Genomic DNA, 18835 nt, shown 5'->3' on the forward strand with positions numbered 1-18835 from the left:
TAAATCATTTCATGGACGTCACTCAACAAATACAAGGAATTTTTCATTCAGCTGACACTTTTTTCCAAAGGAACTTGTTATGGTAATTTGTTTACCCAGCTGAGTAATTCTACCAAAGTAATTTTTAGGTAAGTACATTGCTCAAGGCTACTGTAGGGAGAGGTGTGATTTGAACCTGTGACCATTGGGGCCAAAGGCAGCAAGTTTAACCACTATGCATTAACCCTTACACTACCAGGAAATGCTACTAATCACCTATTTTTTTAAGAAATATGCCTCAATATGTCTGTTGTCTTTCAGCGCCACTTTTGGGACAATTATAATGATGCTTAAAATGCTCTCAGCACGCAAAGCAAGTTTTTTAAGAGCAAAACCCTCCTAAAATACAATTAAAACCAAATGAATCATTGGAAATTACAATAATTTTTTAGCGTCTTGTACGTACGAGCGAGCATGAACAAATTTTTATCATTGTGGCTCAAAAAACAGAAGTTCGTTTAATCTTAGTAAGAAATGGATAATTGGGTTCATAAAAATCCATGAATATCAAGAACTTCTTCACCAGAATACCCACACACACACACACACACACACACACACACATTTTCAGAACCGCTTGTCCCAGAGGGGGTCACGGGGAACTGGAGCCTACCCAGTAACACAGGGCGTAAGGGGACACACCCAGGACGGGACGCCAGTCCGCCACAAGGCACCCCAAGCGGGATTTGAACCCCAGACCTACTGGAGAGCAGGACTGTGGTCCAACCCACTGCGCCACCGCACCCCCTAGAATACCCATAAGAATCGCTAAATAACACAAGAGAGACTGAAATGTATTGTTTCAGCCTTAATGTTGTGAATAAAGGGGAGGTGCGGTGGCGCAGTGGGTTGGACCACAGTCCTGCTCTCCGGTGGGTCTGGGGTTCAAGTCCCGCTTGGGGTGCCTTGCGACGGACTGGCGTCCCGTCCTGGGTGTGTCCCCTCCCTCTCCAGCCTTACGCCCTGAGTTGCCGGGTAGGCTCCGGTTCCCCGTGACCCCGTATGGGACAAACGGTTCTGAAAATGTGTGTGTGTTGTGAATAAAATTAGCATTCTGTCCAAAGCTACCTTCATCATGGAGCAGTGAACGTCACAGAGCTTTATATACACCCATGGGCAGAACACTCTCAATTTTACATGTTCAAATGATTTACAAGCAGGGCTTTTTTTGAAAACTGCTTTGGGGAAGGTAGCAGAGCACCCTCAACAAGCTGTCAATCACTCTGCTCACAGCACCCCAAAGCTGCTTTTTTCATTCAGTTGTGTTTCTATGTCAGTAACTGAACAACCTTGACTGACATCAGGTAAAAGACATCTTTTGTCTTTTAGCAGAGAGTCTTCTCCAAAGAGGCACATTTACACTATGTAGTGTTATCATCACACACCTTATTCACCCAAGATGACTTTACACTGCTAGATACACCATTTGCAATGTCACTCATCTGTACACCAGTGAAATACACTCTTTATCACTCACACACTGCAGGAGACTTAGAGTCACCAATTCACCTCAACGGCTTGGCTTTGGGAGGAAAACCACACAGACACAACACAAATGCGCACATGAAGCATGCAAACTCCACACATAGCAAGGGAGGGATGAAGCCCATATTCCTTCATACCCCCAAAACATCAGGAGGCCATAATACTGGCCAGACTGCCACACACCATAGAGATATTAACACATTACATACACCCCAGATGGGATTTGAACCCACAATCTCTGGCTTAGAAGGCCAGCGCCTTGTCCATTAGGCCACTGAGGCAGTACGCTTCAGGAAACACATTTAAAGACTGGAAACAATTTCTGTCCCTCCTGTTTCAGAGAAAAACTCTTAGTTCGATAGTAATTACAAGTCTGTTTGTGGAACTTGTCCAAACAATTCTAAAGAAACCAATTAAGCCAGGGCAGGGTTTACAAACTAAAAACAGTGCAGTGCCACTTTAAAAAAATCATAGCATAAGATGTCTGTGGAGAGCTCATCATTGCCTGGCTTGAACCATTTTCAGCTGTTTTTGTTTTCTAAATAGGAAACAGTTATTATCTAAACCATCTGTTGGGAGGAAACTGTGCATTTTACCTTAGTGAGATATGTTCATAAGAAACCCTCTTCAGCTGTACTGAGGTGACTGATGGAGCTCTTGAGGGTTCTTGGTCAACAGGCCAGTTACACTTGACTTGGACCAGACTTCTCGAATTCACCAGAATGGAAGAGATGCAGTGATTCTTATTCCTTTGACGCCTTGTACTCCCCAGTCTCCACTCTCTCAGCTGTCTTGTTTGAAATATTGTGCAATATGAAAATATTTCAGCATGCTCTAACAGGTAAAAAGTATCCCCTCCAAGATGAAGATCAAGATGACAGTTAGAAGAAATTACAGGTCAACATGCCCCAAGGGCTTTAACAATATTGACATTGAGTCACATTTGGTTTCTCAAGAACCACATTTTGCTTTACACACGACAAGAGAAGAGGGCAGAATAACAGTGAAGGGCAACAAAGCCAGCAGAGTTTTAAGTACACCAAATCAGTGTTTTTCATTCATATTAACATGCAAACCTTGATGCTCTGTGGGCGGGTTCACTAGCCACCTCACACATCAGTCACGTGGAAAATTACCAGACATGGGCTTCTCTCTGATGAGCTGAGCTGTGACAAATGGAATCATAGGACAGGAATGTGAGCAGTTTTTCCACACCACAGAGTATCCTGACTGTGGTGATGGGAAGAGCTTGCCACCTGAGCGAGCACTAACTAATCCAGAGTAAACTGCAGTCAAGCCCTTTCACGAGGCTTTAACCATCCAACATACAAATATGGCAGCATATCCACTTCTGAGCTGATTATAATCAAATCCCAAGTCTTTACGAATATATTGTAAAGAAATGTCAAATAAAGGATATTGTAAAGAAAAATTTTGTACATCACTCTGAGTTAGAAGTTCAATTAAATAGCAGTTACAGCACTAAAATAGCATCTGGATGGATAAATAGCATCTCACCAACAGTAATTCTTGCAGAAGCCATTGCAGGCTCATTTACTGCTTTCACTGGTCACCTAATGCTGATGGCTGACAGTGATTTTGCCTTGAAATAATGAGTAGAAGAAATGCCCATTTCATAAGGACCATTCTTTCTTCACAATTTATAACTATGAAAAATAATTTCATATGTTCAGGCTCCATAGCGAATGGCTTAGTTCTGACAGTAGTATTAGACTTTTAGATTTTAAGCATATCCGCACAGTCCTCTCTCACCACAGTAGAATGCCAGGGAGGGGTGGACAGCCACTGGTACTTGGACCAAAAGAGGTTTTTTTCTATCCCTCTTCTTTGTAGTTTGGGAGTTATTGTTTCCTGTCCTCCTTGACCAGGTGGATCCTACTTATTTATTTATTTTTTTATTTTTCTTTATTCCTGTTGGTTTTTGTTTTTGATTGCATTTCTGCTTTCTAAAAATTTGTTTGCTGCGGAGTTGGCAGTAAAACACACTCCAATAGAACAAGACTGAGAGACTAATTCACATTTCTTCGAGTGTTAAAGTTGTGTCCGGTATTCTTAAGTGTTGGTGATCAATAACAAAATAAAGACCGTCGCACATATACTGAATGAGGTGGTATTGAATAAGAGTGTGTGGAGGCAGGGTATTTTTATTTTGTCATTTTACTTTTATTTTTAATGTAGCTTTAATGTAGCTCAAAGTTAATTATGTTGTGGTCATGAATTATACCAAAAGGAGATGGGGGTGGAACCAAGAACAAATGTTATTGAATGGAAAAACCCAGGAACCAATGCAGGGTTCAGTGTTATGAGCTAGAGAACAATGCATGACGGGTGTTTGGGATAGAGACTGAGCATCGGTGCAGGACGTAAGTTGGAGTGAGTTTCGTGGTCACAAACTGAGTTGAGGTTGGGAGCTTGGATGAGGATGTGGTGGAACTGTGGTCAAGGTGGAAGGGGAGGGTCAGGATCGTGGCCAGGAGAAGAGCAGGATCCCAAGTGTATGATGCGATCGAGATCAGAGTCAAGGATCCAAGCAAAGTTTGAGTATATGATTAAACCAGGAGTCAAAGGCGAGGGGAAGCGCAAAGGGAAGTGTGAGTTCTGAAAGCAATTCCACAATCATCCTGGAGTTGCTTAGCCTCTTTTATCCACCTTTCTTGGTTGTATCCAGCTGTGGTGGGTGGATCTTTCAGGTCACGTTCTCCAAGGGCATGACAGTTACAATGAAATGTCTTATGGATAATTTTATTATAGCTATATCCAATATTACATAAATGAAGGGACATCTAATTGAGCTTTTATTGAAAATGTACATAATACTGAAAGTTGGAAATGGTCACAATCTGAAAAAGACTGCAAATTGAGCTTAGAAAAACAATCAAGATTGAATAGGCAATGTGGAGACAGCTTTTTTTTTTATTTTCAGAAAAAATAAAATAATTATATAACAGTACATATGTTATGCTGTAATGCAGATGTTCTCTCCAGGGTTTACCCTGCCTCCTTCCCTATGCTTACAGGGTAGGCTCAGGACCACCGCAAACCTGTGGTAGACAGGTACTTACAAGTAACACAGCAACGATCAAAATAAAAAAGCAAAAAAGCATTAAATAAAAAGTAAAAGGGGATTATGGGAGATACGGCGGTTAAATACCATCAAAACAGAGAAACAGCAGCTGTGGATCATTCACAATGCTTCAAGACTTCCCCTGTAAAGTAGCTGTATCTGAGACTCTTACAGAATCAAACCTGTAATTAAACTGAACTACGTTTGTATGACTGTACTGATTGTGACTAAGTGGTAATAGTGACTGTAGATTTACAAATTCTTTTTGTTGCAGGCATCTCGTCCAAGTTGCGAGGAACCAATGTGTACTTTTTATTATATATGTATTTGAACATTATTTGCATTTCCCACAGCTGATACCTATGATTATAGTATACATGTGTCAATGAGTGATTGAGAGTGTGCGTGTGTGGTTACCCTGCCATGGACTGGTGTCCTGTCCAGGGTGTACCTATCCTAAGCCTTCTATCCAGTACTTCCAGGACAGGCTCTGGTTTACCACAGCCCTGCTTAGGACATGCTGTTATTGAAATTGGATGGATGGATGGATGTCATCCAGAGCTGTACAAGGGTCAAAAAACTATAGCAAAGTTAAAACAAAAAGTAAATTAAAAAAGCACCAAAAAAATAGAAAAGCAAACACAAAAGAAAGAACTTGGGGTTTATATCTTGTGGGTCAAAGTCAAAGTCAAAGATATAAGAATCTGAATCAGAGTCGGACTCAAGAATGATGTCAGGAAGTGCATTATATCCAATAGCTGCAGCAAGATCTTCAGAAGAACCAGCAGGGACAGGCCTGTAGCCGGAAAAGTGGCCAGTGTCAGTTAAAGCATATAGAGAGCTGAACTTTTTGTGTGGAATCTGCCCCATCCTTGCGCTGAAAGTCTTCAAAGCTACAAAAAACAATAAAAACTCAGTATAATTTCTTGGATTTGCTGTTCCTTACACTTGTACGAACATTTGAGTATGGTCATTACAGTCAGCTTCTGCCACTGGGGTTTTATGTGTTACAGTAGGAAGAAAAGAATCCCGTGCTAAAAAGACTGTCTACTGCTGTTCAATAACAGTTAATTAATGGTCATTTTTTATGTTTAAATATTACATATTAGTTAGAAGGCATTCAATTTCCTATTAATTATAATACTGAATTTAATGCCATTGCTGTTAGTGACCTTCATCTGAGTCTCACTTCTCTTTTGTAACACAATGTAAAAGGTATCAGGTGCAATCCAGCAACGCAAATGACTGAGCTGCTGAAAAGTGTCTGTCCTCTTCGATGTCCAAAATGAGATATTATCTTGCACTGTGTTGACCATAACTACTAGGCAGAATATTTTGTTTACAACTGCAACTATGCAACCCACCACTGATAATGACATCATAAAGCTGAATTGTAATATTTTGTTTACAACAACCCATAACAACAATACTCTGTTGCTAATGAGCTCAAAAAGCCATCTCATCAATATGGTAGCAGTAGATGCAATGGTTAGTGCTGATGAGTCACAATTCCATCCTCAGTTTGAATCCACCTCCCACTGCAGTTCCCTTGACCAAGGTACTTATTCTGAATTCCTCGCTATGTAAATGGCTAAACAACTGTAAATAGCTTAACATACAAAACCTGCTTTAAGTCTGTATCGTTGCAGTTAATGTGAGAAGTTCTACAGAGCAAAACTTCGGTTCTGGATACATTTTTACTGACAGTAATTTCTGGCTACATAAAAATAAGAAAAAGATTTTTGTCAAGCGCATGTTGAACGAGTAGCTGCCTATTGAATTAATTCACGAAAGAAATACAAAGATTATTGCATTTACATTTATTCAATTAGGAGACGGTTTTCTCCAAAGTGACGTACATCTCATTGAAAAGACACTGAGTGCATGACATTAGTAGAGACTTAGATGCAGATGCATGATTCTTAATTATAGTTTCTTTCCACTATATGAATTAATTTACACCACACAAATAGCTGCATGAAGCTTTATCCGAATTTTGACGATTCCTTCCTAGTTAATAAAATATATATCTACATACATATACATTTACGTTACATTACAGGTGCAGTTGCATGAAGGTTTAGGGTAGCTACAGGAATCCAATGAAGAAAGATGAGCAGGTAGTTGAAGATAAGTGGATTTTCCCATGATGAGAAGATACGTTGTAGTCATGGATATGTCAAGAAAGCCAAACACAACTTGTCCTAAGCGAGGCATTCTGGATCAACGGGAGAGGCTTGGTGGCGACTACAAGACAGGAAAGAAATTGCAAAAGTCCAGTCTCGTTGACGGAGTATGAATTAAGGGTTTTTCAAATAAAATTCCTAAATAATTTTAACTACAAATTAATGAGGAAAAAACATTAAATTCTGTAAAATAAAGAGGTGACATTTATTTATTTTAACACCATTAAAATTATTTCTCTCTTGATTTATTTTATTTTATTCTCTAATTTTTGTCATCCAGGACAGGACGCCAGTCCGCCGCAAGGGCACCCCAAGCAGGGCTTGGTCCCTGAAACCACCACGCAGCTGCCACCAGCCCAAATCCTGCCCCTCCACACCCCCGTTAATAATTTTTTCACTTATTATTTGAAGGCAAAGTAATAACTCATTATTATCATAACTCATAGTAATTTCCTCATATGGAAAAAGTTAAAAGGGGGGATGTGGTGGTATGGTGGTGCAGTGGGGCAGTGAGGCAGTGGGTTGGACCGGGTCCTGCTCTCTGGTGGGTCTGGAGTTTGATTCCCTCTTGGGGTGCCTTGTGATGGACGGGTGTCCTGTTCTGGGTGTGTCCCCTCCTGTCTTGCCAGGTTTGGCTCTGGCTCCCCATGACCCTGTATGGGACAAGTAGTTTCAGATGATGTGTGTGTGTATGTAGAAAGTTAAAACATCTTGGCCTTCTTCAACCTATGAGAAAGAATTAGCATTTCTCTGTCACAAGCTCTGTGGAAAATACCCCAGAGGACCATGGGGGAGGACATCATAGCTAATCCCAGATACATGCAACACACCTGCACCTCATTAAAAACCCCATTAAAAGAAGGAGATCTACCCCCAGTGTTTGTGGAATCTTGTTTAGAAACTTTGCCTTTTCTTGGCCTTCTGTTTTTAACCTTTAAATTTTAAACCCCTTAACTCACTGTGCTGCCTGCATCTCTGGACAATCAGTTCAGCAACAAGCCTAAGGTTTTGTAAAGTCATAGTCAAGCCTTCAGGTATGAAAACTGCTCACAAACAGCCCAGACACTGCAGCAGACATCTATATCACTTTTTCCAGTGTTTTCTGTTGAGGTGACATGGTGGCACAGTGAGTAGTGCTGCAAGAGGATGTGGGTTTGGTTACTGCTCAGTCTGTGTGGAGTTTGCATGTTCTCCCCATGTCTGTGTGCTCTGGTTTCCTCCCACAGCCCAAAGACATGCTCTTCAGGTTCCCCATAGTGTGTGAGTGACAGAGGGAGTGTGTTCCACTGATGTATGGTTGAGTGACCCAGTGTAAGTAGTGTATCTAGCAGTGTAAGTCACCTTGGTGGATAAGGTGTGTGGGCTGGTAACACTACATAGAGTTCATTGGAAGTCGCTTTGAAGAAAGCACTCACTGCCTGAAGCCACTTGTCCCAAGCAGGGTTGCTGCAAGCCGGAGCCTAACCCGGCAACACTGGACACAAGGCTGGAGGAGGAGGGGATGCACCCAGAACAGGAGGATGCCAGTTTGCCACAAGGCACCCCAAGCAAGACTTGAACCCCAGACCCCCCAGAGAGCAGGACCCACCCCACCCCACTTCAGAGAAAAGTGTCTGCTAAATAAATGTAAATGTGTTCAACAGGTACCACTTTCATGTGTGGAAGGTAAGTTAATGAATACATTTTGGTACATCTACACAACATTGTAGACTTTCTTTAAAATATTATGTTGATTTAAAATTATAGACCATGTGTCAAAAGTTATGTATGTGTCCTTTCGGGTTTTTGTTTTCTTTTTGGTGTCTTCTTTTTTAAGGGAGGGTAGGAAACGCGGACAAACTGGTAATTTTGTCAGACAAACTGCACGTTCCTCGCTCTCCATCCCTCTCCCGGCCGTTGGAGTTTATATTGCCTTTGAGCGCCTTTTGCTGCCCTCTCGTGGTCGAAAACGAAACTGCAGGTCATTTTTGCTCCGTAACTTAGCAACGTTAGAAAACAAACAACGAAATTCTTTTAAAAAGAAATAAACTCGGAAACGGGAAAATTTTCGAAAATTCCTCAAATTTAAGTCGAATGTTCCTAACATGAAGTACTTTGTCTCAGAAACTGCACTGAAGAAATTGAGAAAAACTGCAGGGAATCACGAGGGTGTGGTGGCACAGTGTGTGTGTGTGTGTGTGTGTGTGTGTGTACTATAGTGGGGGAATAGGCCTGTTTACACAGGAGGAAACCCAATAAACAGGCTTAATACCTACAATAGGTGAGTTAAAAGCACACATTTAAGACTTTTACGTAACCCAGAACCTGTGCTGTGGTGAGGGACGGGAATCTTCTTGGCATCAGCGGAAAAAATAGGGGGCAAAGCAACAAAATTCATTTTAACAGCCAAAAATCTCAGCAACAAAGTGATATGCTCAACCACTTATTTTAAACGCAACATGAATATGCAGCCCCTAGCTATAACAGTTGTTGAGAAGAAAATAACAGTAACATGAAAGGTATGATTAAACTGCAGCTTACAGTGTCTCTTCTTTCAAAAACAGCCACAGGGATGTATTTCACAAGGGGCGGTCCCTGCCTGTTCGTACAAGAACATCCAAAATCCACGGGGAAACGAAGAAAGGACGAGAAACAAACGCCACACACGTCCATTCTGTCTTCTCAGTGGACGACAAACGGGGGAGCGTTTTGGAGGGAAAAGCGAGCGCTGGAGGGAACGTAAAAGAAAAGGCTGGTGATGAAAACTGTGCAAAAGGAAAAAGAGATGAACTGAGAGAAAACATTCCCATTTTATTACTGTACTTTAAAGTGTATCCACCACAGTAAAAAATGAGCAAAAAAAAAAAAAAGCCCAAACTTGTGAAATAAAGAATTTAATTTCCTACATACACAGTTGTTCACAAGATATATTAACTTTTATCTGCCACGTCAGATGGTTAGGGATAGATATCCAAAGGGTCCGATCAACAAGGTACCAGGGTGGTAATAAATTAGTCGCTCTTCCCCAGAAGACTGAGAGAAAGACAGAGCGACCAGAACAAAAGCCAATAGGTCTCACGCACTGGGCTATTTCAGTCACTGTGAATAATGGTGAATTACCACCTTCTTCTGAACCTTTTGTTCTCTGTCTCTGGTATAAATAATAGGCACCAGATGCTGCAACCATCACTCCGGCAAAGCAGATTAGTTCTCCTACAGACAGGCCTCACAAGCTGTGAAAAATGATGGAACATCATAAATTGTATATGTCGAGGCGACCTGTCACTCACGTTCGCACACAAATGATGTCGTGCCGCGTGTTTCCATAAACGTCAGACAACACGCTGTTACTTATGACATCAGCAGTACTGGAAATACACAGTTCACCGTAGCAAATGCGCAACACGGCAACGGCAGTGACGATCCACACACACATTTTCAGATCCGCTTGTCCCATACGGGGTCACGGGGAACCGGAGCCTACCCGGTAACACAGGGCGTAAGGCCAGAGGGGGAGGGGACACACCCAGGACGGGACACCAGTCCGTCACAAGGCAACCCAAGCGGGACTCGAACCCCAGACCCACCGGAAAGCAGGACTGTGGTCCAACCCACTGCACCACTGCGCCACTGCATCCCCCCTATTACAAGCAATAAGTGTTAAAATAGACATACCTTTATTTCCTGTTTTTGTAAAAAGTCTTGGATATAGCTATAATAAAAATATGTTAGATGTTTCTTTTAGCATTTTTAACTTTTGGCTAAATTATAAATAAAAATTATTTAAAACATTGCAGTAAGGAGTTGAGTAAGTCCAGTTCAATACTCCTATTCTGTTTTGGGGTGTTTGAGAGCAAACTAACGACTAGACAGAAAAAGCGAGCTCCTCAAAAATTTTGGGAAACAGACAAGTGAAGAAAGTACAATTAAAACAAAGCAAAATCTGTAATAGGAAAGTTTGTGACAAAAAAGTTTTACTTCTGTATTTTGATAATCAAAATTATTCTATACGTGGTGGTAAGCATCAGTGTCCCTAAAACTGGGCTATGCGCACTTGTATTTTGTACTGGGTTAGGGGGATTTTTTAACAAAGAAAACAAAAACAAATACGCACACACTGCAAGGGAGTGCTTTCAGCTCGGGATAGTGCTGAACAGTCTGAACATAACTACTGCAGATGTCATACGCAGTACACTAACCCAACAGGCTATTCCATGTTGACAATAAAATATTAACACATTTAAAAAGAATGAAAAATGAAAAAATAAAATCATTATAAATCATTTTAATTTCCGAAGATAGCACAAAGTATGTGGTGGTGTCTTACGTCACACAACTCACTCTATTCCTCAGGAAAAGACTGCCCCACATTAAAATATAGGTTGTCCCTCAGTATGAGACCTCATGATTGTCCCAAGACATAAGAATCTCTTGTCGTGAGTATGAATGTTTCTGAGTGCCCCTGGGTGCGTGGTGCTTCTTCTGTTCTTTACAGATCTTTGTCCAGAAAATTATTAAAATTAACACTTATCCAAATGTACTGGAAGACATAAGAAAAGCATTAAGAATGACTGACTGCAATTCTTTTGTAAAATTATGATTTGAAAACTTCATAGCTCATTTCTGTTTGCTCTATCTATAACACACACGCACACACATCATCTGAAACTGCTTGCCCCATACAAAGTTGCAGGGAGCTGGAACCTAACCTGGCAAAACAGGGCAAAGGGCTAGAGGGGGAGGGGACACACCCAGGACGGGATGCCAGTCCATCACAAGGCACCCCAAGCGGGACTTGAACCCCAGACCCACCGGAGAGCAGGGCCCAGTCCAACCTGCTGCACCACCACACCACCACACCACTGCCCCCTATCTATAACTGCACACCTAAAATTGTCCTCTCACTTCCAGTAATCATTTTATAACACTATATTATTCTATCAATCTATAATACACCTTTCAGCTAGCAGTGCACCGAGAAATTCCGTTCTATGCCTTTGTTGTATTAATTTACTCTGCAGTGTCATATCTTAACAAACAGGCTCATTCTCAATGCAAACCTGGACTTCATGGGTTGTGACCAGTGCTGTGCAGTCAAATACGACACAAAGCAACCACTCTTTCATATTTACATTTTCATTTATTCATTTAGCAGACACTTTCTCCAAAGCAAGACACAACTCAGTGACAGAAGTGGATTACAAGAGAATACCAAATGTTCTGCTATGTTATATCGATGATCTTGAACACAAGTGTAAAGAACCAATTAGAAGATTATAAGTGAATTGTTACACTTACAGTATGCAAGGATTTTTGGCACCTGTGTCAGTTCTTCTCCAAATAGCATTAGACAACTTAGAAGCCAAGAATATTTCATTAGTATATTTTACATGTGTTCATTTAGCAGACACTTTTCTCCCTGCTTAAGAATACTATGTAGTAATATACTGTATATCCCAATCCTTTTCACATAAGGTGACTTACACTGCTAGATGCACTACTGACTCTTTAAAACACATCTCTCACCCAGTGGCCATGGTTTGAGTTGTCAGTTCACCTCAAAACATGTCTTTGTACTGTGGGAGGAAATCCATGCAAACTCCACACAGACTGAGCAGGGATCAAACCCACATCCTCTCACACCACACAGTCACTGTGAGACAACAGTGCTGCTTGCTGTGCCACTGTGCCAACCGCAAATCACTGCACGTTATCAAATAAGTTTGAACTTTATTCCAGTTAGCTGGGTTTTAAATTTCGCAACAAAATAATTCCAGGTGCATTTTGCTATTTTGCCTTGACGGAAACAATGTTTCAAATTAAAGCATCTTTAATGATTGTTGTTCTGCCTGAGAGGCAGTAATTACTATAAGACAGCAGGAAATTCATAAGATAAACATGTGGCATTGAAAATAAACACAACTGTTTTCTGAAATAAACATTTAATGACAATAAACATTCAAAAACAGCATAAAAAGTACTAAAAATACACCTAAAATTACCGCAAAAAAGCAAAACCCTTATCTGGGTATGAAAAACTTTTTGACTGTGCTCCAAGTACTTTTTTGACAATAAAATACATGCATTAAGAAGAGTGTGTCAATTAACAGAGGCAAAATAACACACACAGTTAAAATGAATTCATTGTGCATTTGGCACCAGTAAGTATATCGAGAATCCCTTCTTTAAGGTTCTGTGTTGAGTCATTTATTATTTTGACAGTTCCACAGCTGAGTTCCTTTCAGCAAGATGCATGCAAAGCTCAAGCAAATTCTTTACAAGTCAGAAGTGGAATCAGTTATAGTCAGACGTAGAATCGTGACAAGATATTAAAATATGACAGTTTGCCATTTTTTACCAATAGCTCCCTGCTCCTAGACACCTTGATTTTAAACTATTAAACTTAGAATAATTGTCCCTGGCAACATATCATCCAATACATACCAAATGCCTATAACATAGCTTGGAAGTCCCTGAAAAGATAGATTTGTATTTCAAATTGTAAAACGGCTGACAGCTTTGTTGATCTCTACCTTTTACTTCTTACAGAGCTTCGGACAGAGAGCGTAAAGAAACACTCCAGCTTATGATACAGTTGCCCAGGCTGTTAGAAGAGCACAATGTTTGCCGATAACACAGTTGCAAGGTACAGTTTATCCTTGCATGACCAGACCAACAGGAGGGAGGTGGGTTTAGTCATGCGATTTCATGGTCCTTCCAATGTATCACATACACGATTTCTTTAAAATCGTTTCAGCATAATAGCAATCTTGTTATAGATAAATAAACTGTTTTATTGTAACAAATGAACAAATTTTTACAAAAAGTGTTTTTGTTTCATGAGCTTTGCTTGCAAATTTACATTTATTCATTTAGCTGGCACTTTTCTCCAAAGTGACTTACAACATTAAGGTTACAATTATTTACCCATTTATACAGCTGGGTAATTTTACTGGAGCAATTGAGGGTAAGTACCTTGCTCAAGGGTACTACAGCTGGAGGTGAGGCACAAACCTGCAACCTTCAGGTCTAAAGGCAGTTGTTCTAGCCACTACGGTACCAGCTGTCCAAATAACTTGATATCTTAAAATAAAGCGCTTTTTTTTTCCCTAGTGAAGGGGAAAAAATATTTTTTTTTTTAATTTTTCAAAATACATTCATACATAATATTATGATATGCAGTATATCCCATCATTCCAATATCCACTGACCCAAAGTCTGGTCAGGTGAGGATGAACTGTATCAATTCTCCTTGGATAAAGACATCAGCTAAATAATAATAATAATAATAATAATGAGTATATAAGTTACTCTCTCACTCACTTTCCGTGAGCTAATAATGTACAGATATGTGTTTCTCCCACAATGACCATGACTGACATGAATTGCCCTATTATGTGTTGCATATGAGATGCCTCAGTCTTGGGGGGCTGCTTACACCTGTTCACTCTGTTTGCTGAAACTCAGGGCCTGAACCATCTCTTCTGAGCTCAGTCCGTTCTTCAACGTCCTGCGCACTGAAACAAAGCAAAAGTACTTATGCTTAAATGTTATTCAACACTTTCGTACATGTATCACTCACTCAATCATTATCGATAACTGCTAGTCTCAGAAGCATAAGGCACTAGTCAAGCAGGGTATGCCATGGACAGGACAACAGTCCATCACAGCATTCATCCACACACAATGCAGAATCACCAATTCACTCAAAACATGTTTTCAAACTGTGGAAGGAAACCAAGACAAACATAGAAAGAACATATTAAATCCAACCAGGCTGAACTGGGATTAAACCTATGCTTGATCTCGCAGTCCAGGCACTGTGAGGTATCTGCGCTACCTGCTATGTGTATACGGAGATGCAGAAAAAATAATTCTTCTGTCCTGCTGAATACTGAAGTGAAATAATGCAAGGGAAAAGTTTCTGCCACATTTTCACGGCACTGGAATTATTGGTTATTACGAAGGCACTGGGTAGCTGTTTGGAAGCGCAGTATGTAGGAAGGCAGGAAGGTAATACTTGTACCACTAAGGCCAATAAGGAGAGATTATTGTGACAATTTTATACTTATGCATTGTGTTCAAGCAGAGCAAGACTGCGTTGAGATAAATATTAAAAAGGAAACCTCTCCGGAGCTTCTACATTTTACATTACCGGGGAAAAAAAAAATCAGAGGGAAACTTTTGGATTAAATGTGCCATTTGATTATATGAAAAGGATACAAAAATCAACAGGGAATAAATTCTATGAAAAAAAAAAAACTATGGAACCTTTCATAAACTGTTGCAATTTATGCAAAAAAGACAAAAAGTGCTTTGGATACAGATATGAAATTGTCTTATCAGAGCATGGACCATTAAGGTCATCATCTTACTCTGTTGTGGAGGCCAGGAGCTGTGTATGCAGGACATTCCAGCTGAAGAATTCTACCAAACTACCAAATCATCGCATAACTTAATTAGCACACAATTTAGCAAAACAATTTAAAAAAAAGGTTTCCTTCTTCGCAATCCAAGTCCTTAACAGCTAATGATGCGGTATATAAATATAACTGGCCGATATACTTACAGGACTTTCTGTTGACACGTGATCGCTTGCGTGTTTTTGGGCTTGATGGTCTCTCAGCAGGAGTCTGAGTGACAGACTTTACCAAGAGGTCCATGATTTCATCTGTGGCATCACTTGAACTGTCCTCTTTGAATGTGGACATACTGGATGCCATGGTGCTTCCAAGACCTGTTTAAAAACAAGATTTTCTTTACCTTTCAGATTGCTGTGTATTCAAAATGTCCACGTAAAAGCAGCTCGAGGTTTTTGCTACAAAGCCTAGCAGGGTCACCAAGAAACTGGAACACCCATCCCCCAGTTCTTAGACATCATGAAGTGTCTAATGATAATGAACATCTTGACAGACGTACAGTAAGCAGCTCGAGGTTTTTGCAACAAAGCCTAGCAGGGTCACAACAAAAAATATTGTGTCTTCACCCAATACAAGAAGCTGGAACACCTGAGCTGAAAAACGGTCAAACGAAAGTGTGAAACTAAACTTTGAGATAGTTTTAAGAGGTTAAATATAAATGAGTTAGGAAGAGGTCACTTCTGCTAAGTGCGGAATGCAACAAACAGAAGGGCCTCTTACTCCGAATGGAACGACTGTGGCGGGGAGCGCTGGGGTTCATACTGGCAATCAGCATGTTCTTCATGTTCTCATGTTCTTCCTGGGCCAGTCTGGGTTCCGGGCTTGTAGAAGCAGGCTGGAGGCTGTCATGTGCCTCTGAGGCCACGGCGTTGGAGAACTTCTCAGTCTGAAACATAGCAGTTAGAGAACAAGTGTAAATTACACTCATCCCCCAGTTCTTAGACATCATGAAGTGTCTAATGATAATGAGCATCTTGACAGACGTACAGTAAGTGGTATTAATGATCTCAGAGTGAACGCATGAAAATCTGGGTATCAGAAGAGCAAATAAGGGGGAATGAGTGTACATTGTTTTGGTGCATGCAGCACTTTTTCAGTTGAATTTAGTGTTGCGTATCGTGGAATTCCTGTGGTGCGTATGACACGTCAGACCATAATACGATGACGATGATGGTAAAAGTTCTGAATGAAAATAGCCATCGTTATTTTGAAGAAAATCATGAAATGAAACTGGTAAAATATGAAGAAAGGTTGAAAATTAAACAAGGCTGAGAATTTATATGCTGAAGATCCTAAGTGTCCCACTAAGGAAAAATTTCAGACAGTTGTGTTCATTGTGGTGTGGAACTCTCCGCTAAATGGGTGATGAGTAAACATATACCCTTACAACTGGAGTTTCAAAATAAAATCTGAATAAAAAGACAAAAAGGCAAGACTGCATACATATTGCACTGTTCTACAAACTCTTTGTTTGTATCGTTCAAGGTGTGTGACACTAACTCTGTAGTTGGCCAAGTCCTCTCACCTCTGTGATGAGTTTTCCTCGTGTCTTGGTCCGCTCACGGAAAGCCTCCCTTTTGCGTTTATGAGTCAGAACCCTCTCCCTGGTTGTTCGGTATTCCAGAGAGAACTCACCAATGATCTTGCAGAAGTGGGTCACCTTTGTTTCCCGAACAGAGTACGATGGCTGCCCCAAGTACAGCAGGAAAGAGTGAAATCTGTCCAGACAAATTGGACATTTTCAGAGGTCTGCTGATTGACCTTCATGAAATGGGACTTGTTCAAATTGGTTACTGTACTGGTATATATACATTCGGAAAAATCTTCATTTATATAGATCGTCAAGACTTCACGACCACTTTTTAATTGTTCTTACATGTATATGTGTCCCTTTCCAATATGTTTTGTGTTGATCTGTCATTTGACCTGTGTGTGTCCAACAGAACGCTATGGTATAGTAATAAATTGCATTGTCTTTTATTGATGATTAAGACTCTCTCCTGCAGGTTACGATTATTCTCTACTGAAAACTAAATTTTTTCTGTAGAAAAAAAATCACCCCTGTCAATTCTGGCTTCAGAGCAGAAGACAGACAGAGGGCTTGTCACCTGTTGATGATGCGCCTGTGCACCACCTTCAGGATGATGATTCTCTCTGTACAGTCCTTCAGGAAATCCGTCATCCTGTTCCTCAACAGCACCTTGGTCTCATGTTTAGCCATCACTTTCAGGTTGTTCCATGATGTTTTGCACTTTCTCTCCAGTTGTATCAGATTGTCTGACAGCTGTTCAAAATCAATCTGTGGACCTCAGCAAAAACATCAAGTCAAAAAAATGTTTTCAAAAAATTGTTACAGTTGAATGAAGCAACACTCATTACCTAAATAACAGGGTCTCGTACAATGAAAAATTGCAACAGTTTGTGAAAATACATATCCTTTTTTCATATGACAGCCTTATTCTATCCAACAGCATTTTTGTCCATTAAGTGATAATTTTACTTTAATAGTGGGTACTTTACACTGTACAACGGAATCGCTGCTTGCATTAGACGTTTTGGGACAGAGATTTACATTAGCTAAAAATGCCCTTGTACTGAATTTATAGGCCCATTGTGTGGAAAAAAAGCCATTGCAGTGATTTTTTATTGTACTGGACCCTTTTTCATTACAAATACTATAAAATGATAATGATGCTGTTATTTTCATGCAATAATATACTTTTTATTTTGGTATTTTAATTAATTTTATTTTTGTGTCCAGGAACTGGTTTCTTCTCCATAAGAAATAAATGTAATTTGATCCCCTCAGAATGGGAATTTACCTAGAGGGCTGAATTTTCATTTATTCATTTAGCTGTTGCTTTTCTCCAAAGTGACTTGCAATTATTTACCCATTTTTACAGCTGGGCAATTTTAGGGTTAGTACCTTGCTCAAGGATACTACAGTTGAAGGTGGGAACTGAAACTGCTACCTTTGAGTCCAATAAATACACCAAGTCTGTGTATTGATAACTGCACTATGAGGCAATCCTGGCCCATAGGCGTACCTTAGCAGAGCGTGTGATAGCAGGGATTTCAGAGTACACATCAGATGAGTCTGGGTAGTTCTCCACCACAAAACTGCAGATGTGGTGCAGGAGTGATTGTCTGTGCACAGTATCCTTCACCTCTGTCACCTTCTCCAAGTAGCTCAGGTCAAAACCTTTAGCCTGAGGTTTCAGAGGTCAGATGTCAGACAACTAGCTTTCAAAAGCAGTTAGTCACAAATTCCAATGCCAGTTGACTTGACAAGATTTGACTTCTGGTGCACAGGCGCATCATCAAAGCCACACAAACTCAAACTCAGCTTTAAGAAAAATATCAAGCAGGAGTTACATTTAAACCAATTCACACAGCCATCTACAGTCCTAAAGGATAATTCATACTAAAAGTTTAGAGACTTGTTCATCATCAGCATCAGGGTCCACACTAATGAATTAGATGCTAATATAGGTGCAGAGTACTTACATTTGAGTTGTTTAGAAAGTTTCCAACAGCCAAAAGTGTTGCTAAGATTCGCTGGAAAGTTGCGTTGCTAGCAAGCTGCGTCATTCCTAACTTCAGATCAAACAGAGGCTCGGCAATCTCCTGAGTTGTAAAAA

At 40.3% G+C, this 18835-nt stretch overlaps 1 protein-coding gene and 1 non-coding gene across 5 annotated transcripts in view; both read right to left on the bottom strand.

Annotated features, from left to right (window-relative positions):
* Positions 1-1732: 1732 nt before the first annotated feature.
* trnar-ucu (transfer RNA arginine (anticodon UCU)) lies at positions 1733-1805 on the bottom strand. The gene has a single exon. It is a non-coding gene; the product is annotated as a tRNA-Arg (tRNA).
* An 11990-nt stretch (positions 1806-13795) lies between these two features.
* Positions 13796-18835, bottom strand: part of LOC108926239 (FH1/FH2 domain-containing protein 1-like) — a 44034-nt gene continuing 38994 nt past the window's right edge. For all 4 annotated transcript variants that reach the window (XM_029253592.1, XM_029253591.1, XM_029253590.1 and 1 more), the window contains 7 exons: positions 18702-18821; positions 18242-18403; positions 17303-17493; positions 16720-16912; positions 15915-16080; positions 15344-15511; positions 13796-14291 (listed from right to left, as the gene is read on the bottom strand). In XM_029253592.1, coding sequence (XP_029109425.1) covers positions 14209-14291; positions 15344-15511; positions 15915-16080; positions 16720-16912; positions 17303-17493; positions 18242-18403; positions 18702-18821 — 1083 coding nt within the window. In that variant the 3' untranslated portion in view covers positions 13796-14208. The remainder of the gene's footprint in view (positions 14292-15343; positions 15512-15914; positions 16081-16719; positions 16913-17302; positions 17494-18241; positions 18404-18701; positions 18822-18835) is intronic.

The sequence above is a fragment of the Scleropages formosus genome, chromosome 7 (assembly GCF_900964775.1).
Source record: "Scleropages formosus chromosome 7, fSclFor1.1, whole genome shotgun sequence".
NCBI classification, from domain to species: Eukaryota; Metazoa; Chordata; class Actinopteri; order Osteoglossiformes; family Osteoglossidae; genus Scleropages; species Scleropages formosus.